Below are 22,194 nucleotides of genomic sequence, written 5' to 3'. Positions count from 1 at the left end.
ATATTTCCTTGTCAACTTTACTTAGATCAGCATCTCACCCTATCTTATATTCAATCTATCGCTGTGTTTTTCAAGTACCTTGAGCCACTAGAGCCATCGTGTCTGTCCGTGCTCCATTTTCTTTTAACCACACCAGATATTCTCGAGCCTTAATCTCGGAGTAAAATATCTTGAACTGCCCCTTCCTGATGATTTTAAGTCGGCTGGGGAACATTAAGTATACCTCACACCCTAGATTACGAAATGGAGTTATTAACTCCCTCATCCGCCATCTCCTTTCCACTGTGGTGTGGCAGAAATCAGGCCTTGCAAAAAATTCTACATCCTTATAGTGACATTTGGCCTGTGGCTTTGCTTTTGCCATAATTTCCTCTGTCAAAAGGTAGTTTCTTACATAAATCAATATTGCTCTTGGTTTGCCTGAGGCGCTGCCCTTGGTCTGTGCAAACGGGAATCTGTGTGCCCGCTGGACTTCAGCTTCCAAATTCCACCCTGTTATGTCAGGTAATGCCCCTCTCAATAGTTCAATTACATAAGCCCTCACATCCTGTCCTTCCTTCCCCTCTGCCACACCTAGGAGTCTTATATTGTTCCTTCTTGTCTGTTCTCAAAATCCTCGAGTTTCCGTAATACATCTGTTGTGGTCCTCTCCTGATCGTGCTTAAACTCTTGCCATTTGCCAACCTCATCCTCCAGATTCCCTGTTCTTTCTTCCACCTCTGTGACTCTGCCCACTAAGTCCGAATACAACTTATTCATCTTCCGCAGGGACCCCTGTATCTTTTTGCTCTCCTGCCTTGCTCTACGACTCTCCGACCTGGCCTCCCCCTGCGTCTGTTTTAAAGTAGAAAATAGCAGGTCAAACCCCGAGGCCTGACCTTGAGCTTGACCTTCACCGTGTGAGCGCTCCTGGGGTGGCATAGACCATCCCCCATCCTGGCATAGATGTGAGGTAGTAGTATAGTCCCAGTCTAATCTCTTTACCACTTCCGCCTGCGGGGGATTTATAGCCACTTTCGATCTACTCCTACGTGTTAGGACCTTTGACTTACGGCGGGGGGAGGGTTTTTGAACTGTGTCTCCTTCAACCTCTGAAGTGTCTGAGTCCCATCTGGAAGATACCAGTTCACTTTTGGCATCTGTAGATATTAAGCCTGTTCCTGAGCTTGTCTCAGAACCCATGTCGGACCCCTCCTCTTCCCCCTCGCCCTCATTCAAGGAATAGAAGCAGTCATCACTGGGCGATCCAGGAGGCAAAGCAATATCTCCAGCTTGTGTGCTAAAATCTGGCATAGTCCCACTGATCTGGGAGTCCTTAACCAAAACCACCTCTTCTCCTCCAACAGCTTGCTCCTCTAAGTGCAGTGTATTAACTGGATCCCCAATTATCTCCTGGATGGCATTTCTGCCCTCCCGACCCCGTCGGAAGCTGTTTGGTCAGCCCGCCGCATCAGTCAATGGCTTACTTGATACAGCCTTCTCCTTGTTCTTCATGTTCTCCATGTTCCCTCTCTCTGGATGTTGTATTCCGCTGCGAGTAGGCTGCCCTTGCGTTGCCTGAAGTGAAAGCTGGAGGTGGGGGGGTTCAATAATGTCAATCGGGTCAACCTGGTTGTTTCCCTTTGGTGGCGACGACTGCTCATTACTTGCCTCAATACTTGCCTCAGTGCTCGCCAAAATTTCCTCTGTGTTTCCTCGGTGTTCTCCGTGAGAGCCTGCTCGCTCCATTGCTCCTTGCCCGATTCACTCCCCTGTGCTTCCGAAGCCCGCGCTGCAGCACCTCGCAGATCCGTCCCGTCCCCTCTCTCGTGGATACGATCAGCTGGTTCCGGTGTCAAGGGAGCGGCAGATGGGGGCAGAGAGCACACATTCACGCTAGCCTTCACTACGCTCACAGGGGAAAACGCCTCCAGCAAGGTAGGCTGCCTCAAAGCTGTCTGCTCACCATTCTTTGTATTCGCGTTAGTTTTCCTGGCGGTTGCGCCTTTTTCCTTTTGTTTGTCTTTCTTCTCCTTTTCTTTCGTCTTGACAGCACTGTCCGTACCTTTAGCAGCGTCGGACTCCCGCAGTGCGTCCTTCAAGGCCGTTCTCTCCTCCAACCTCCGGGAGTGTATTTTTGTTCGCAAATTAGCTGCCGGAGCTCCTGTGTCACTTAATGCCGCTTTCTCCATTTCTTCTCTCTGGTCTTTATTATCTTTTGCGGCTTTCTGAACTCACGGGGCCATCACACTCCTCGGCCAGCTCAGCTTGCACAAGCAGACTCTGCCCCTGTCAGCAATTAACTCGAACAACCGCGAAACACGACACAGTCTTTTTTTAGCAATATCGGAGACCCAAGCAATAGCCGACGTGGAGCCCACAGCGTTTTGGAAAAATAGTTGCGGTTCAAAACTCCAGAGCATACTTCTCCTATCACGATGACATCTCAGCTCTCAGGTATTCTTCTTCATCCTTAAATATATTCAATTAATTTCATTACTCTCTTTCCCTGCACAAGCACATATCTCAGTGCCACAGTGTGCGTTGAGAAGAGAAAAACACCAGTTCCTCGTGGGAGAGGAGGGAGTGAGACTTCTCCTTACGGACTGTCAGCGGCCATCTTGCTTCATTTGCATTTCCATTGCATTTTCATGCTGGTTTATGTAGCGAAGACTATTACATATTACAAATATAATAATAATATTATATGATATCATAAAGCCAAAATGAGCATCAACAAAGACTTCTCCTTAAACCATGGTGGATTCTTGATATATGGGTGTGAAGATGGGGATGTATCTATGGAGGTAGAAAGGCTTATGCGCAGTCAAGTCTGGAAAGGACTGGAGGTATGTACATCATTTACCTTTTAGCGCTTACATAATTTGTATTTTTACTTTATTTCTGGACAAGGGAGACCGGATCCTCATAGCCTTGACTTTATTTTTTTCATATTGTGATGCATCTGTACATTATCATTGGGTTTGTGTTGGTTGTGTCCACGTAATTCACTTGATTACAAAGAGGCCAATTCACAAAGGCTTTAATGAGTGCGTGAAGTAGCACTCAGTTTTATGCGACTAATACTTCACATACTCATAAATGCCTTTGTGAATTGGTCTCGGAATAATCAACTTCCTATCAGTAACAGTGCAAAGAGGAAACAGTCCTTTCTATTTATGGTAATTGTATATGATTATTCCCTGGAAGTTCCCAATTTGAGAATTTTTGGGTCCTATTCACATAAGTGTTAAAGAATATGTGCTGAGGTGCACCTGGGGTATTATTTAATGTATTTATAAATGCCTTCGTGAAATGTTCCTGCAACATAAGAGCGGTCTTCAAACAAATGATTATCCCTGGGCGGAGTTCACAGAGTAAACATCATGAAGTGCAAAAAAACAATCCGCCGCACTACGCGGAGTTCTGCAAGCAGCGGAGTGCGTTATGCCTTTCGCGGTGATTTTCAGTGGCAGGTGCTTGTCTGCACTGTGCTAACATCGCGAACAGTACCATGCACATCGCAAGCGGGCGCTGCTTCCTTTATGCTGCATGAGTACATTTTTACTCGAGCGACAGCTTTCTCAATGCGAACGGACGCTTTCTCAACGCAAGCTTATGCGACCACTCACAATAAGAAATCTGACCGCCAGCATTGAGAAATCTCGCCGGGAGGTTGATTTTCCATGCTTGCGCTCGCCAACTTGATGTTGACGATCGCGAACGAGGAAAAATCTCGCTTGGAGGTGGATTTTCCTCACTCGCGATCACTACCTTGACATTTATTGGAACTCCGCAAGCTCTGCGTAACGCGGAGTGTGGAAAACTCTGCAAAGTCCACTGGCGGAGCGGAGTTCACCGCAGACTTACAAATCATCTGAATAACAAGCACTCACCAACCAAAATCATTTTGTACATGTAAATTTCACTTACATGTGTGAAAAGTTCTATCTGTGAACATGAGTGAAGGTTTCTGCTTCATCGAATCAGTATGCAGATATTTACATTACCATTTACATTCTTGTTAAATTCGAGTTTTCACAATCGTAAATTTTGGGAAGAAAATGTTGTTATTACAGTGTAGGTGCACAAAGTGGTCAATAGGAGGGTGAAGAACACCCATAGATTCGGAGCTTTGTGGGTGGTAACAAATTTTCAACAGATTTTCACATAAACACGCCACACTTAATTTTAATGCTAGAAAATAGAGTTATAGGTATTCAAATTGTGTGTGAAATTGCCATTAACAAACATGATTTTCAGGGTTATAAAGATAAATACTGCACAGGGAAAAATATTTACCTATTGAGAAAAAAACAAGAAAGGAATGCACAAAATATATATTTATCTGTTGCAGACAGTCAGTGGCAGTAGTGGACTGAGGGCCATATGTATGTACCTTTGTTAAGGTCGCAAACGGCCAGATTAGCATAATCGGGCTGTTTGCGACCAGATAAAAAGGCTTTTCTATTGTACAAATCCTATTTTGTGATTCGGTAATGTACTACTGAATCACAAAATGGGTTAGCGATTCTGTATTGGGATGGGCGTTCCTTTCTAATACCGAATCACAGCGGTATGTAAGAATGTTTTGTGACCGAAATGCGGTTGCAAAACATTCACATTTTACCACCTACGTCCAGTAGGAGGCAACCCATTCTGCTGACCCCAGCAGGCCACCATCCCTGTGAATTTAGCAATTCCAATATGTCGCAAATTGCAACCTGCCTCATTGATATTCATGAGGTAGGTCGATTTGTGACTCACTAGGAATTGCTATATGAAACTCATGGGATAGCGATTACCTAATTGCGATTCAAAAATCACAATTAGGAAATCGCTATTTCCAAAATTGAATCAGGTGGCTCTAAGAGTTTGCCTAAAAAATCTACAATTTGTGTAGAATTTCAGTTGTATTGGGGATTTATTGATACATCCTTAAAATGCATAAATCTACATAAATTGTAAGTTTACGTTTTATGGCTTCAGGGGATCTAGCCCGAGGAGAGCCATTCTTACCCATCTGTGGGTTGAAAGGCTTCTGAGAGCATAGACAAAGTGGCCCTACACTGGCTTTTTAACCAAGTCAGTTTGCATCTTTTAGCTCTCTTTAGGACTAAACTGGGTTGACTTAGTGCAATTTCGAAATTAGCTCCGGAGTCTCCCAATGGGGAATACGCCCAATTTATTATAATAATTGTAGCAGATGGGACAGACCTGCCTGGCTCACACTACCTAATAACAATTCTATTCTTAATTTTCCCTGAATAGGGCGGATAACCTTCACAAAAGTATTCGTATAGAAGTACTTATTCATAATACAGAGTGCTATAACTTAGATGACCTAAATTCGTATTGGTCAGTATGCTTGGAGGAGCGATAGAACTGATGCCCCAGAAGACGCTAAATACCCTAAAATCTGGCATACAGGAACAAAGTTGCCACAAAAGCATTAGTCATCTTTCGAGCTATATACATATTGATAGTAATTTTCTTTAAGTCAAATCAGTCTTAGGTTGCCACCTAGTGGTAGTTTCAAATTGCTACAAAGGGCCTAAAAAATAATCTTTCTTACGTAGCTGGCAAGGTGCTCCTGCTGGCAAATGTGTATTTTGTTCTGAAATTCCTGCACCATCTCTACCTTTACTCAAACACCCACTCTGTTAAAAAATGCTGGTGCACTTGGACACTTGCCTTTCTTAGAAAGCTAGCTGCCACACTGAATCATTACCTGTAGGCTTGCAGTTTTCTCCCCACAGTTTTGACACAGACACATATTCTCTTCTGTTAGTTTTTCAGGCCGAAAGAAAATCACCAATGCCTCTTCCTAGAGATAAGAGAGAAAGGGCATTAAAAACAGACATACAGACTAAAGATGTAACATTCAGCAACTACCAATCAGTGAGCAGTAACTGCCTCTGCACGTTCTAATAGGATTCCCTAAAATCGTAGTATATGCTTGATTTGAGTGCCGCTTTCGATGCGGTTTCTCACTCCATCTTGCTTGCCTCCCTCCGGTCCCTAGGTATTGAAGGCCCTGCCTTATCTTGGCTTACATCCTTCCTTAGTGATCGCATCTTCCAGGTTTTTCCCTCCAAGGCTGTCAGCTCTCCAGAATGGACTTAGTAAGGTCTCACAATGTATGCAAGCTAATTTCCTGAAGTTAAATGGGGTCAAAACAGAGGTTTTAATATTGGGAAAACATAGGGACCTATGGGGCCCCAAACACTGGCCTCAGGAAATTGGCCCTTTTCCTTTGCCTGTCACGCAGGTTCGCAACCTGGGCTTCATAATTGATGAAAACCTCTCCATGCGGCCGCAGGTGGTGAGAGTGGCCGCAACATGTTCTGCCATCTTGAAATGGCTCCGTAAGATCATGTGGATGCTCCCGGTCACCTCCCAAAGAACTGTGTTCCAGGCTTTGATCACCTCCCGCCTGGACTACGGTAATGTTCTTTATCTGGGCGCATGCCAGGAGGTTTTAAGAAAGCTTCAGGTTGTACAGAATTCTGCGGCCCGTATCCTCTGCCACGTATCGAGAAGTGCCTCCATCTCCTAGTCTCTCCTCGACCTTCACTGGCTCAGGATCACCAGTAGAATTAAGTTTAAAGCTCTTTGCTACATTTTTAAAATAAAGCAAGGCACTGCGCCACTTTACCTCCAAGAACTTGTTCACCCTTACGCTCCAGCTCGCACTCTTCGTTCTTCCACTCATGGTGACTTTGTGATCCCACAATTCAAACTAGTGAGAATGGGTGGTCGCTCCTTTTCCCATCTAGGTCCTAAGATGTGGAATTCGCTACCTATCTCCTTTAAAAAACGCTTCTACATACACCAGCTTCCAGAAGAACCTTAAGACATGGCTTTTTATGCAGTAAACTAAGTTTGTCTCTCTGTTCCCTCTTTTAGGCTGTCCCTTGGCTCCGGGAAACCCTGTTTGGGTAGCTGCGCGCATTATAAATTAAATTAAATAAATAGTATACACTGGTCTGTTGTCTTTGAGTAACAAAAACATATTTCTTTAGAAGCATGTTCAAATATCATTTTAGGCTATGAGGCAGATCTTCACATAACTAGTTGCAAAATACTGGTTGTAAGTTGCAAGCAGTATTCATGTAGTATTCTTGTGACCAGTAAAGAAAGTTATGAATCAACCTATATATTCATTGGTCGGTTTGTAAAATTCCAAATCGAGGTGGGTTGGAATCTGACCTACCTCATGAATATTAAAGTGGCAGGTCAGAAGATTAGTGGCTCCCCAGTGTCAGCAGACCACCATGTCTGTAATTGATAAATCAAACTTTTGTTTGAAGGAGCACGTTTTCCAGAGGGAAAACAGGACTGTGTTAAACAAATATGTATATATATATTTTTAGAGTTGCCAGTGGGTCCCTAAAAAATTCCCAAAATTGTTTTTATATCACAAGGCTGAAAGGGTTCTAAGCAGACCTCTTCTCATTTGCAAACGAGTTACCATCTCCTTTAAGACCTTGGTAACTTTTCAATGTTTTGCAACCAGATTTCATCTGAAAAACATTGATACATATCTTACTGATTCAAATTTAAAGGGGCATCTACCACATGCCCCTTCCAGATACCGAATCTTTATCCATTCACAATCCCATTTTAGTTTTTCCGACTCCTAAAATAGAATTAGTGGCTCTAACACTGCTTTACTCACTGGGATTTTAAAATTAGACTGGTGCTGTCTGGACTTCAAAGTGGCTAGAGGGACTTTTAGTGATTGATTATACATGTCTGATTTCGCAATGTTATTAGATATTTAATAATATCTTGATGTGGAGGGAGGAGCCTAGCTCGCGGCCGTGATGGTCGCCCTTTAGCTCGGCTCCCGCAGCCCTCCGTCCTGATTGACTATCCTGTCTTTTATCCTGTCCGTGGACGACACATCTTTTGGGGCATTGAAACATAACGGCTTGTTTGTACTTACCATCCGACCCCGGGGTCTCGGTGTGCAGTGGCTCCGGAGTTGTGGCCTCCGAGGGATCGGGGCCTCTGCGAGACTTGGACCGGGACCTGGCCGGCGGGATCCGACGGCTCTCGGCCCCGGCCGAGAGCGAGAACCAGTGTTGGGAGCCGATGTGCGAAGATCCCGGCGATCCTGACCCGGGCCTGCCCTGGTGGCCGCGCGGCCGACGTGGGTGAGAGGCCCCGGGACCTGATTCTGTGAAGGGGTCTCCCTCCGCCGCTGCTTGGTCCGGCGGCCCTGGTCCTCGGGGCCCGGACTCCGCTTGTTTGGGGCACCGGAGCTGGTGCTGGCGGAGACCCGTTTTGGACGGATATCCTTTTGGCATCGAGGCCGCCCTTGCTGGGACCCCTGGAGCTTGTAAAGTCCTACATTTGAGAACTGTTATTTCCGGGGGTCTTGGTGGGCGGCGATTGGGCTGATTCACGAAATGGCGGCCGACCCTCTGGAACGAGAATCACCCTGTGGCGGCGGGCCCGTGTTGCCTAATCGTGTGGGGAGCGGATCTGGTGGATGTGAGCCGACGGTCAGAGATATCCTGGAAGCCCTGAGATCCCTACACGCTTCCCTGGCCCTGGGAGTCTCGGTGGGTCCGCCGCGATCTGCCGCCATTTCGGGCGGCCATTTCTTCTTGTCGCCCTCTTGTTTCGATGACTTCATTGCCTCGCCCCCTCGATTGACTTGAGTGTCTCCGCCACTGATCGAAGATCGTGTAGTGCACCGGTGACTTTGGGGCGCCCTGCTTTTCATGGTTCGGACCCCGGGGACTTGGATGCTGTACTGCGACCATGTTCGACATTGTTGCCTGAAACTATTGGTGGACTGCCTCCTGTGCTTGCTTCGAAGACTTTGCCTGTGTCTATAACTGGGGCCACCTCGCCCGATCCAGTGGCGCAACTGAACTCCTGTTTTACACTGATCGTGCTGCGATTGTTGATGCATCTACACTTTCGGTTCGGACTATTGCTCCCTTGTGGATCTATCTACCCCCCATGTAGCTATGTTAGTCACCATTCCACTTGACTATATGCTGATTTCGTATTTAGTATGTGGTTTTACATTGCCATGTGGTGGGTGGGATTTGTCGCTCGAAAGGGTTGGGGGTGAAATGTACGACGTTTGTTTGATTCCCGGTATACGATTTAGTAGCATCATTGTTTTTAATCGTAGAAAGGTGGGCGGTCCCCTTCTCTTAATGTTTTATTGCGCGTGATGGGGTGTCGTCCTGGTCTGTTTTTGACTGTGCTTTTCTGGTTGGGCGGAGGGCTGCGGCCGCCCGTTCGGATTATAGTTATTCTGCTCCTCCCTCCTGTCCTTTTTTCTTCGCTTTTGTTGTTTTTTTTTTGTCTCGTTCTTCTTTCTTACTTCTCGCTATATTTCGGGTTCTGGTTTAGGGCGACAGGCACGCTGTCTGAAGGGTAGGCCATAGCCTTCTACAGGGGTGCAGGGTGGGACGGGTGGGTTGGGTACTATTTTTTGTTTGTCCTCTGGTTCTAGGGCCCTTTTCTATCTCTTTTTCGTGAGGCCGCGTCTGTCCTGACCTCCTCTGGTGTGTTTCGGGTGGGGGGTGTGGCGTCGTTAATCCTCCTGATAGGTATCGGCTGTCTTTCTCCCCGATCGCCATACCCCCACCTGGGCCGCTACTCCTTTTGTCTCCTGTCTTCCTGCCACGGGGGGCCTGGGTCGGCGTGTCTTCTTCCTTTCGTTTTTCTTATTTCTTTATTTCCCTTTTTATTGTCTTATTTTGTCTTCCCTCCGTTTTCCCTTCCCCTCCCCCTCCCCTTCCCTACCTCGTCCCCCCCCCTTTTTCCTCTCGGTGTCCTAGAAGTTATTATGACGAGCTGGTTTTGGTTTATTGTCTTTCCGATCCCTCTGTTCTGGCTTGGTAGTGTCTTGGGTGGCGGGCATGTTACGAGAAGAATGCTCAGGGGCTGATTGTGTCTCACATATCCTGATTCCTTGAATGCATTGTATTATCCCCCCCGATCTTCTGGCCCCATGCCCCCTTATTAATGTTGCAGTTGATTACGGGATATCGGATGCCTCCGTATTGAAAGTGCGCCTGTCATACGTCTTCTCCCCATATTATAAAATTAAGCCTTATTTACTCCTGTGTTTTAGCCCTTTGGTTCCTGAATTTTTTCCCCCCCTTTTATGATTGTACGGCCTCTGCTTTGTATTGATTGATTATGTGATATTTGCCTGGTGACTCCTGATTGTTTTGTACATTGCGGCCGGCCGGCTGGGTTGTAGGCCTTGACTTGTCTCTCCTTTTTGATGTCAATAAAGGTTTTCAAAAAAAAAAATATATATATATATATATCTTGATGTAATGCCTCCAGTGGATTGACATGTCTCAATACACAGGTGCCCTAAGTACATCCATGCCTCTTTAGGAAGTTGTACTTACCCAATTTACAAGGCCTCATGCGTCAAACTGGTGGAGTGGGTGACACATGATTTATGAGAATTTAGAAGAAACAGTCTGCCTTCTTGCTGATTTACCAAATCAGCAGGAATGGTCACCTGCTGATCTGAGGTATCAGCATCTCCAACAGGGGGGAATATCACGACTGAAGCAGCCACACTGGTGCTGTGACAATCATTTACAACGGTCCAACTTCCATATGACATATGGAAGAAGAGGTGAAGCTGGGAAAAGTGTAAGCACACATCAACCACCAATCACCAGTGATTATGGGCATGGAGATCTCAAGCAATATCTGTTGCATTTCCTATTGTTGACTGTTGCAAACAGATCTATAAGTGTGGTCGTCCACAGTTGAAACAAGTATTAAAGGGTACATTTTGATCTCCCATGCATGTGTTTCCTGTTTTTTTACTTAACTGATCTCCAATATTTTGTCCACCCACAGCAGTTGTTCCACCAAAAGTTTGATGTAGTGTATGTGACCCCAGTGCTAGATTTGTGTCTTTTTGGACAACTACAGACATTGTGTGCCTTCTTGTTTTTGGCACAGGGCATAGTTGTCATGTTGTATTTGTGTCCAATGCTACTTTTTCTTTGTTTTGGAATTATTTCAGTGCCATCTCCACTGCTGCTTTCCAGACTGAAATGCTGATGTGCATGTCCTACGTTGTCATTGCTGTAATGTGTGCTCAGCACCCTGTCAGGGATGCTTCTTTGGTAATTGCCACTTACAAAATATCTTACCAGCTCAATAGTTAGGAAGAGTTCTTATTGATGGGTGCATTCCCCGAGCAAGATTGTTTTCTTGTCTTTGCTTTTTTGAAGACTGGATATTTCAGCAAAAGTATATCCAGGCCTCTCAGGGCAGATTGTCGCCTGAGATGTTCAGTTTTTGGTTAAGATAGCTAGGTACTTCTGTGTGAATATCTTTGTATGTGATCTAGGCAATGTTGAACGGGCATCTGACTTCAACTAGTAGCCAGTTGAGTGATATCAATTTTTGAGTGATCTGGTCATAGTATTGTGATCCTATGACCAGGGTGCCCACTACATGGAGAGTTGATCGGAGAGGAACAAAGTGAATTTTGATAACACTGCAGAAAATGGAATTGTTGTAGTCCACTCTTGAAAGCACCAGCACCTCAACTACACATTTGAGATTTGTTTCAGGAATGAGGTGCTTAATTTCTCTTATACATTTCAATTTGATTTGTGCTCCCTGTGCTAGAGATTTATGTGACTAGCTAGGCAAGTCTCTAATACAGAGCCAGGTGATTAAGTGCAACTTACATCTCTGGAACATGATCAACAGGGGACAGATTTTTGAGCCATTGTTGTACAAGGTGTCATGAGCAGGGACTTTGTTTTGAGAGGGGTGAATTTGAGGTAATTGACAATATGTGATACATACTATAATTTCATTTAGCTTTGAGGCTACTGAACCTATGTTACTCGGAGGAGAGAGAAAATTTCATGCAAAGAAGAATATCATTAGCATAGAAGTGGAATCAGATATTGGAGTTTTTCAGGAATTTGGCTTTGTGGTACTCTTTGGACTAACCTACAGGTGTTCATTCTTTGGGACCTGCTATCCAGAAAGAATGTGAACAAATTTAGAACTCTACCTCCTAGGCTCATTCCGTCTTTTAGGGTCTTTAAGAGTGTGTGATAGTTGCCTGGATCAAAGGCTGCAGAGAGGTCTAGAAAGATAAGGAGATGGAAGTCTCATGAATCTAAGGTCCTCAGGGCGTCGTCAATAATAATTAGATTTACAGATTTTGTGCTGCACCAACTCCGGAAGCCAGACCAATGTTCATCCAGAAGGTTGTTGCCCTTGATATATTGGTTGCGTTGTATTGCCACACAACTTTCCATCACTTTACGGAGAAACAGTAGGTTCAAAACCAGATGGAAGTTATTGAGATCATTAGTGTCCATTCCCATTTTTTTCGGTACATAGGTGACTTGACCGATTTTGAGGCAGTCGCATTGTTTCCTTTGACGAAGCAATATATTGATCATGCTTGTCCAAAATGTAGCAATGGATTGTGAGATTTCCTTTGAGGGTGATTTTTGAATGAGTACGGAAACATGGTAGGATGGTGCAGTTTTCAAGTTGCTTTGCATGAGCTTCATAATGGTACTTCTCTGAAGTTACTCTAAAAGCCAAATGCTTTTCTATCCATAGTGAATCCAGCTTCATCTACTGGCCTTGGTGCCAGAATAATAAACAATCACCTTCTTTCCAAAGTCTACTGATAGAAATCAAAAATGAGAAAAATATAACTCCATTAAAATGTATATAATTGATTAGCCTCCTAGAGAAAACACCTACTTTGTGAAACAAATCTTTCGATCTTCTTTACTTTATATTTGAAGACTTTTTCGAATTTCTTACACCTCAGCATAGGAGCTTGAACTAACAGCAGGTTGGAGGGTGTAGTGTGTTTTTCCCATTTCAAATAGATTTCTGGGGTGATTTTGGGCATTGAAGATTTTATTTCTGTCCGTTGCTAATTTAGTTTAGAAGATTAATTTCCTTTTGCTGTTTTCTTTTCATGCTTCGATTCACAAGTTTTCGTGCTTTTGGGTTTTGTCTCCATAGTCAACCAGATAGTTTTAGGATTTTCATTTGGTCATTGAGTTCTTAAATGAACCATTGCAGAGACCTTTTGACTTAATTATGGAGGAGTAGACGTGTCTAAATACTGACAGTGTGTCCGCATATTGTGTAGTAATGGCATTGATGTCTTGATCTAATGAGATATTTTGAAAGGGGGAACCTGATTGAGATCTCTAAAGAGTCAAATTTGATACTGTTAAATTTTCTAAACCATTGTTTTGGTCTTTTTGGTTGCTCTCTCAGACAAATCTTGGATGATAGAAGGGTAAAGAGGACTAAGTAATCATCAGACCAATTCACCGGAATAGGCTATTCTGCCTTAATTAGACCCACTAGAGTGATTATAAGGTCTAGGGTGGCACCTTGTGCATGAGTGAGAGTTAGGAAGTCTTGTATCAGATTCTTATTGGTCAAGAATGATGGCAGTTGATTGACTGCTTTGCCCTTCTCATCTGCCCACTACAGATTATAATCACTCAGGAATGCATATATTCTCAGGAAAGATCAATTTGGCCCCAATGAACTCAAAGAGTTGTTCTGGCTAATCAATTATATACATTTTAATGGAGTTATATTTTTCTCATTTTTGATTTCTATCAGTAGACTTTGGAAAGAAGGGTATTGTTTATTATTCAGGTTCTTGCATGTGATCTGTTTTTATGAATTTAAGCAACACCGCCTCCTGTTTTATCTATGTGATTAAGAATGGTGTTGGAGAATCCATAGGAATTCGTAGGTTTGTAACTGGATGGTAAGTTTAATTCAGGCAGGTCTCTGTTAGCACTATAACATCGATATACATGGTTATTTGTGAAGATCAGAGCTTGCTATTAAATGTGTGTGTTTGACTTAGACCAAAGTGCCAATTTTCATGGAGATATATTAGAGACCTCAGATGTTTGATGTCAAAATAGGAGAGTAAATTGGATGTCATAGGCCACAGGGTTCATTATTTGTTTATTCAGACTATTGGATGCCTCATCAAATTCTTTTTTTTTTTAAACAAATTGTATTGGGTTTTGTTTCACATAACATACATTGTTAATTACATTTCCCACGCTATCCAGACCCTGATGGTGGCCCTTTCCTTTGTCTTCTAAGGTAGGGACCCTAGGTATAAACAGGATCAAGTACAGGAAACCCCAGTAAAGGTTATTCCTGGTATGTCTTACCCAATTGCTTAACAAATACCATTAGTAAGAAAACCTCCCCCCTCCCCAGATCCCACCATCGGTGCGCGGAATAGGTAACAATCATAATAATTAGTATGCCCAGGAGTTAAACAGACAATGGTGTGTGGTATGTGTAGGAGAGTAGGGTCTGCAATCCTATGATCACCCAGATTTTTGCTTTTTGCTTCACTGGTTTACGACTTTCCCTGGCTGTGGGCCTGCTAATCAGACCCACAGCCTAGCTGTTCTCTCTACTCCAAATTGTACCCAGGTACTGAATTGGCACTGGGCCCTCTCCAAGTCCCTGTACCCAGGGCTGAGGTGCACCCAGAAGTCTCCCAGGGGCTGCAGCATGTATTATGCCACCCCTGGGCTGACTAACTAAATCAGACACAACTGGCTGCTTGACAGCTGGCACAGAGTGGTGTACTCACCCTCTGCTGTAGATATAGTATTCCTATATCTAAACCTAAATGGACACACAGATCTCCTATCAGTCACTCCTATGGCAGGCCTTGACAATCCTGAAGGCAGAGTGCTTGGAATCGTGTGAGATAGTGCTCTGGCATGAGCTGAGCCTGTCTGTGGCTTTCAGGATCCATCCCTTAGCCGTTTCCATGATATCGCATACCATATACTCTTAAGTGCATTATAATCCTCGCAGTTATATGCCAACTCTGGTATCGCTTTATCAAAACATGTCGAGTAAGGTGTCATACGAATTGGAATACTAACCCCTCGCCAATTCTGGCGACGGGGTTAGCATTCCACCCTTCTAGAGGGACACGACATGTATGTAACCTGTAACCCCGGTTAAAGTCAGACAGAGCCTTAGCTCCACAAAATGGATGCTGCCACCGAGACACAAGTCTGCCCTCCTGCTGCTGGGAGTCCTCCCAGCCCAGGAGGCAAGGACAAAGGGTTTCCTGCCAGGGGCGGTGCCAGCACCGTCCCAGACAGGATTTTGTGTATCCTAGGTAGGCAGGGCTTTAGAGGAAGGTGACTGCAAGTGGCACCCCGGTGCTCACTGTGCATAGGCCGGCTGGAACCAGTTCCAGGGGCACTCCAGCCCCTGATCTGGGGAAAGCCCGCCAAAGGAGAGGGGTGTAACCCCCCCTCCTAGTCCCACCCATAGGGCAGGACTTAGTCGCGTGCCAGCCCCTTTTTGCAGGATAAAGGTAGGAACTGGCCCCCTTCCAAATCAGATCATCTTTGAATCCTGAAACTACTTTCCACGAAAGGAACTCAAGACTTCTTCCCAAGATTCTCCCTTGTGACTAAGGAGTAGTCACCCTGCAGCAGCAGGCACCAACCAAGCATCGCGGTTTGTTGCCAGTCTCTCCTCCGGATCAAGACTGCTCCAGCACGACGAGAACCGGCTTCCCTGGCACCTCTGACCTCAACCTACATCATCAGCCCAGCTGTGATCCGTGGGTGCGACGAGACCTCGAGGGACCGGCCATCTTCAGAACTGCACGACGCTTGTCCAGCACGACCGCTGAGTGACCCTCGACTGAGTGCTTTGGGGTAAGAGAAGCCCCGACCCTGAGCAGCTCCAGCACCGAAGTCCAGCCCCCCTGCCTCCAATAGATCTGCGTGGGGCCCTTCTGCTCTTTGCTGCTCACCGCGTTGTCCAGGTCGCTTGCCCGTTGGCTAGTGGCCCTCTCACGACGCTCCACGACGACAACCACTGCTGGTCTGGTTGCTCCAGACTAGCCCTTGCTTCCCTTCTTCAGAGAAGCACCCTGGACCCTCCTGGTCCACCCAAGACGCCATTTTAGGTCCACCGCGTGGGCCTTGCATTTGCCAAGACTTGTTGCCCCAATCCTGGGTCCAGCGACGTCGACAGCAAGTACCTTCGTGGGACAGCTCGCACCTCCATCCTGGTCGCCGACAACGCCTCCTGGTCCGAGAGACTGCAGAGCCCAGCAGCGCCCACTCACCTGGCTGAGGTGACTTCGTCCGGTGCCATCCTGGTGCCCACTCAAATCACTGGCTAGTGATTCAGAACTTGGTCCCCTCTGCTTACAGGTTTCTTCTTCCCTGATCCAGGCTTGGATCACCACGAACTCCTTCACTGGCCGCCTGCCAGCAACTTCTTTCTTCAGGCTCCTGGATCTTCAACGAGGGTTTCCGACGCAACTTGAACCCTATGCAGCCGCAGCCCCTGGGCTAGGTAAACTGAGTACTCTGGTGCTCCCGCATAGTCCAACACCCTAAGTGTTCGGATCCACCCTTGTTTTCGACCCACCTAGTCGGGTTCGCCCGAGAACAGTAACTTTGCCAAGTGCTAGTATCCATAGACTTGTTCCCGCATTACGCGTGAGAGTTCCCACTCTGCACACGGCGTCCCTAGGCCTCCTGCTTCTAATCTAAGGGTTCAGCATTGTAGGCCTAGCGTTTCTACAGTCTAGAAAAGTATTACTTACCTGCTAGTAACTTCGCATTCCACTTCTTGTGTATATGGTTTTTCGTGCCCCTCGGGCATTTGTGTAAATTGTGCGACTTTCAGTAATTCTTTAAGAGTTTTGTTGTATGCTTAGCTCCCTGTCTCATAAAGAGCCAGGGTAGTCTTGTTATAAATAAATACACTTTATTTTTGATAACAACTTGTGTGGTGTCCTTTCACTTGGTGTTCAAGGGGTAATGTGATGGTAAAACAGCTGGCTTAACACGCCCTCTAGGGTCTTAGCCTTAGACTGCTCGTATCCATGCTACTAGGATAGCTGGTCTATAAGGTTGACTTACAACCAATCATCAATAAGGGTGATCACTAGAATAGTGAGCACTGCATATCAGGCCAACTTCTCACATTGGTGGCAGCGGTGGGATTTGAGCTTGCTGTTGTTTTACCACGCATATCCTAAGAATATCATTTGAAAGATCACATAAGTACTAAGGTACATATAACTTAGCTTAGAATACTCTGAGTTCTACTGAACCAGCTGTTGTAGCTCCTAGGGCCTAGCACACCCTAAACTACAACTCTAGCAAGGGATCAGTAGGTAAACATATAGTGTAGGTAAGTGCACCACTTACACCTCACTAGAAAAGCATGTCTACCCATGGAGAGTCTACTGAGACTCCCCTTGTGGATATTGACCCTCCACAGGTCAAGTCAAGATATGCAGCTCTCAGTTTCCAGGAGATGAGACAAGTGTGTACCTCCAGGAAACTGAAACAGGGGTCTAACCCCACCATTCCCTTTCTGATAGGTCTCTTAGAGACATATGATGCGAGAAAGATTTCTCAGCTAGATGGGAATATGCCAGCCTTAGAGGGTACCACTGGGGATCCAGACCTCCACAACACTGTAAATGCAGTTGAGGAGGAGGATCCTGAGGAACTCTCTGGGGATGAGGCAGACAAAGGTCTTGAGGTAGTCAGAAGGCTAACTAGGGCCAACTTAGACTTGCTTGTGCTAGGATCTGGGGGACCCCCAGTACTGACCCTAAGTAGGCCTAACCTTGGAGTTAGGAGAGATAGATCTCTTTCTAGGGACTCCAATAGATCTCTGCACTCTAATGCCTCTTCTCAGAGGAGAAGGAACTCTCCCCAGAGGAGATTGACTTCCCCTCAGAGAATAGAGCATGAAGCCAGAATGAGACAGGCTGCTCTGAGGATTGAAAGGGAAGAACTTGCCCTGGCCAAAGAAAAGCTTGCCTTTGCTAGAGAGCAGCAGATGAGTGGGTTAGTTCCCACTGGTGGCAGCAATCTCCCAAGAGAAAAAGAGAAGGGTTTAGATACTAAACACCTGACAAAAATAGTGCCCCCCTTTAAGCAAGGGGATGACATCCAGAAATGGATGGCTGCTTTGGAGAGGGCCTGCACTGTGCAGGGCATTCCCCAGAGTCAGTGGGCACCTATACTGTGGCTCTCCTTTGATGGCAAAGGTAGAGATAAGCTCCTCACTACAAGAGTGGAGGATGCTAACAATTACCAGGTCCTGAAGAATACACTGGTTGATGGGTTTGGTTTAACCACTGAGCAGTACAGGTTGCTGTTCAGAGACACCCAGAAAACTCAGTCTCAGGACTGGTCTGACTTTGTGGATTGTGCCACTAAGGCTTTGGAGGGCTGGTTGCTGGGTAGCAAGGTTACTGATTACACAGGGTTGTATAATCTCATGATGAGAGAACAGATTTTAAATAATTGTCAGAACCAGTTGTTGCACCAGCACCTTGTTGATTCAGATCTGACCTCTCCCCAAGAATTGGGAAAGAAGGCAGACAAATGGGTCAGAACAAGGATCAAGCAGAACCAGAATCCGAACCAGGGTGGTCAGAAGAAAGCAGACCAGAAGGGTAATGCCAAGAGTGAACAAAATGACCAGAAGTCTTCAACAGGTCCCCAACAAACCAAAGAGGGTGGGGGTCAGGCTTCACAGCAGAAAAAGAAGACTCAAGAAGGCCAGTCAAAAAGGTGGTGCCAGTACTGTAAAAGTAAGTCTCACTGGTTTAGTGAGTGCACCAAAAGAGGAGGGCAAACTTCTACCACTACAGCCCCTAAGGCAACTGCACCCCCTAGTACAGTCAGTAGTGGTAGTGCACCTCCCAAGGGATTAGTTGGGTTAACCTTGGGAACTGAGGAGTCTGACAACTTAGTTGGCACACTCACTCAGGCTGTCCTTGTCTGTACAGGGGATATGGATATGTCCCCTGATGTAAGTCCCAATACTTTGGGCAAATACAGGCAGACACCTTTGATAAATGGCAAAATGGCTCAGGCCTATAGGGACACTTGTGCCAGTGTCACCATGGTGACACCTAACTTTGTGGACCCTGGACAGATCATGCCAGGTACAGATTTCCTGGTGACCAATGCCAGCAACGTCACTACCAGTCATAGTATGGCGATTGTTGCTTTCTCCTGGGGAGGGGTAAGTGGCCAAAAGTAAGTTGTGGTTAGTTCAGACCTCCCAGTGGATTGTTTGTTGGGCAATGATTTGGAGTCATCACTATGGTCAGAAGTGGAGCAGAGGACTCACATGGAAATGTTAGGCTTGCCAGCACATGTGCTTGCTGTGACTAGGTCACAGGCCAGAAGATGCCCCACTGAACAGGTGCTGGATCCTGGAAGAATGGACCAGACACCTTCCAAGAAGAAGAGCAGTAGGGTTAAGGCTTTGCCTTCCCCCTTGCCCCAGGTTGAGGATCAAGTCTCTGAGGAGGCTGATCTGAGAGAGCTGAGGGAAACTGAGCCTAAAGAGCTTGAACTTGATCAAGTTGAGTTTCTGGGCTCAGGGGGACCCTCCAGAGAAGACCTGGGGAAGGCCCAGTTAGACTGCCCTTCCCTTGAACCCCTCAGACAGCAGGCTGCTGCTGAGGCTGCAGGGAATGCCACAGGTGCCCATAGGGTATACTGGGAAGATGGACTCCTATACTCTGAGGCAAGAGACCCCAAGCCTGGTGCAACCAGGAGGCTGGTCATCCCCTTGTCTCAGAGGGGTTTCCTTCTCACCTTGGCCCATGAGATTCCCCTTGCAGGTTACTTAGGCAAGACAAAGACTTGGGACAGGCTTGTCTCACACTTTCACTGGCCTCACATGAGTGAGAATACCAAGGAGTTTTGTCGCTCCTGTGTCACTTGCCAAGCCAGTGGTAAGGCAGGTGGCACAACAAAGGCCCCCCTCATACCACTACCTGTGGTGGGGGTTCCCTTTGAAAGAGTGGGGATTGACATTGTTGGTCCAATGGAACCCCAGACAGCATCAGGGCACAAGTTTATACTGGTGGTGGTGGACCATGCCACCAGGTATCCTGAAGCTATTCCACTTAGGACCACTACAGCACCTGTAGTGGCAAGGGCCCTAGTTGGAGTGTTCTCCAGAGTGGGCTTCCCTAAGGAGGTTGTTTCTGACAGAGGTGCAAACTTCATGTCAGGATATCTGACTGCAATGTGGAAGGAATGTGGTGTCAACTACAAGTTCACCACACCCTATCATCCACAGTGCAATGGGCTTGTTGAGAGATTTAACAGGACCCTCAAAGGGATGATTCATGGACTACCTGAAAAGCTCAGGCGTAGATGGGATGTCCTGATACCCTGCCTCTTGTTTGCTTACAGAGAGGTCCCACAGAAGGGGGTTGGCTACAGCCCTTTTGAACTTCTGTATGGGCATCCTGTAAGAGGACCCCTGTGTTTGGTGAAGGAAGGATGGGAGAGACCTCTCAAAAAGCCTGCAACCAACATAGTGGACTATGTACTTGGTCTCCGCTCCAGGATGGCTGAATACATGGAGAAGGCAACTAAAAAACTTGAGGCCAGCCAAGAACTTCAAAAAGCTTGGCATGACCAGAAGGCTGTCCTGACTGTATACCTGCCTGGACAGAAGGTGTGGGTACTGGAGCCAGTGGCCACAGCAGCCCTCAAAGACAAATGGTCTGGGCCCCACACCATCATTGAGCAAAAGGGAGAGGTTACCTACCTGGTAGACCTTGGAACTCCCAGGAGCCCCCTCAGGGTGCTCCATGTGAACAGGCTCAAGGCATATGTCGACAGGAAGGACATGAGCTTGCTCATGGCCACAGATGAGGGACAGGATGAAGAGAGTGACCCTCTCCCAGACCTGCTCACTCAGAATCCTGATGATGGATCAGTAGATGGTGTTGTCTTTTGTGGCAGCCTCTCTGAACATCAGCAACAGGATTGTAGACAAGTTCTGCAATCCTTCAGACATATGTTCTCTCTGACACCCAGTCAAACTGATTGGTGTACCCATGAAGTGGACACTGGGGACAGTCTGCCTGTCAAGAGTAAAATCTACAGACAGCCTGATCATGTCAGAGACTGCATCAAGACAGAAGTGCAGAAAATGTTGGAGCTGGGAGTCATTGAGCCCTCAGATAGCCCTTGGGCTAGCCCAGTAGTTCTAGTGCCGAAGCCTCACACCCAGGGTGGTAAGAAAGAGATGAGGTTTTGTGTAGACTACAGAGGACTCAATGCAGTCACTAAGACTGATGCCCACCCAATACCAAGAGCAGATGAACTTATAGATAGATTGGCTTCTGCCAACTACTTAAGTACATTTGACCTGACAGCTGGGTATTGGCAAATCAGGTTAGCTGAGGAGGCCAAACCCAAGACAGCATTTTCTACCCCTGGTGGGCATTATCAATTTGTGGTAATGCCCTTTGGTTTGAAAAATGCACCTGCCACCTTCCAAAGGCTGGTGAATCAAGTTCTCACTGGGTTGGATGACTTCTGTGCAGCATATCTTGATGATATAGCTGTCTTTAGTTCCACCTGGGAGGATCACCTGGTCCACCTGAGGAAAGTGTTAGAGGCACTGCAAAAGGCAGGTCTCACTATCAAGGCCACTAAGTGCCAGATAGGGCAGACACAGGTTGTATACCTGGGCCACCTTGTAGGTGGAGGCCAGGTTCAACCCTTGGAGAGCAAGATACAGGCCATCAAGGACTGGGCTCCTCCAACCACCCAGACTCAGGTTCGAGCTTTCTTGGGCCTGACTGGGTACTATAGGAAATTTGTCAAGAATTATGGGTCCATTGTGACTCCACTTAATGACCTGACAAGTAAAAAGATGCCAAAGAAAGTTCAGTGGACAGCAAGCTGTCAGAAAGCATTCAATGACCTAAAGCAGGCCATGTGCACAGCACCTATCCTAAAGAGTCCAGATTACTCCAAGACCTTCATTGTCCAAACAGATGCTTCTGAGTTGGGTGTGGGAGCTGTTCTATCTCAGCTGAATTTTGATGGTAACGACCAGCCAATTGCTTTTATTAGCAGAAGGCTGACCCCCAGAGAGAAAAATTGGTCAGCTATTGAGAGGGAGGCCTTTGCTGTGGTGTGGGCCCTGAAAAAGTTGAGGTCATACTTGTTTGGCACTCACTTTAAGATTCAGACCGACCACAAGCCCCTCTTATGGCTAAATCAGATGAAGGGTGAAAACCCCAAACTACTTAGGTGGTCCATTTCCCTACAGGGGATGGATTTTACAGTGGAGCATAGACCTGGTACTGATCATGGCAATGCTGATGGG

At 46.3% G+C, this 22,194-nt stretch overlaps 1 protein-coding gene across 2 annotated transcripts in view; it reads right to left on the bottom strand.

Moving 5' to 3' along the window:
• USP18 (ubiquitin specific peptidase 18) overlaps positions 1-22,194 on the bottom strand; it is a 204,968-nt gene that overhangs the window by 27,675 nt on the left and 155,099 nt on the right. For both annotated transcript variants that reach the window (XM_078673597.1, XM_078673596.1), the window contains exon 7: positions 5,711-5,806. In XM_078673597.1, coding sequence (XP_078529723.1) covers positions 5,711-5,806 — 96 coding nt within the window. The remainder of the gene's footprint in view (positions 1-5,710; positions 5,807-22,194) is intronic.

This window comes from Lissotriton helveticus, chromosome 1_1 (assembly GCF_964261635.1).
Source record: "Lissotriton helveticus chromosome 1_1, aLisHel1.1, whole genome shotgun sequence".
NCBI lineage: Eukaryota > Metazoa > Chordata > Amphibia > Caudata > Salamandridae > Lissotriton > Lissotriton helveticus.
This window is presented reverse-complemented; position numbering and strand designations above follow the sequence as displayed.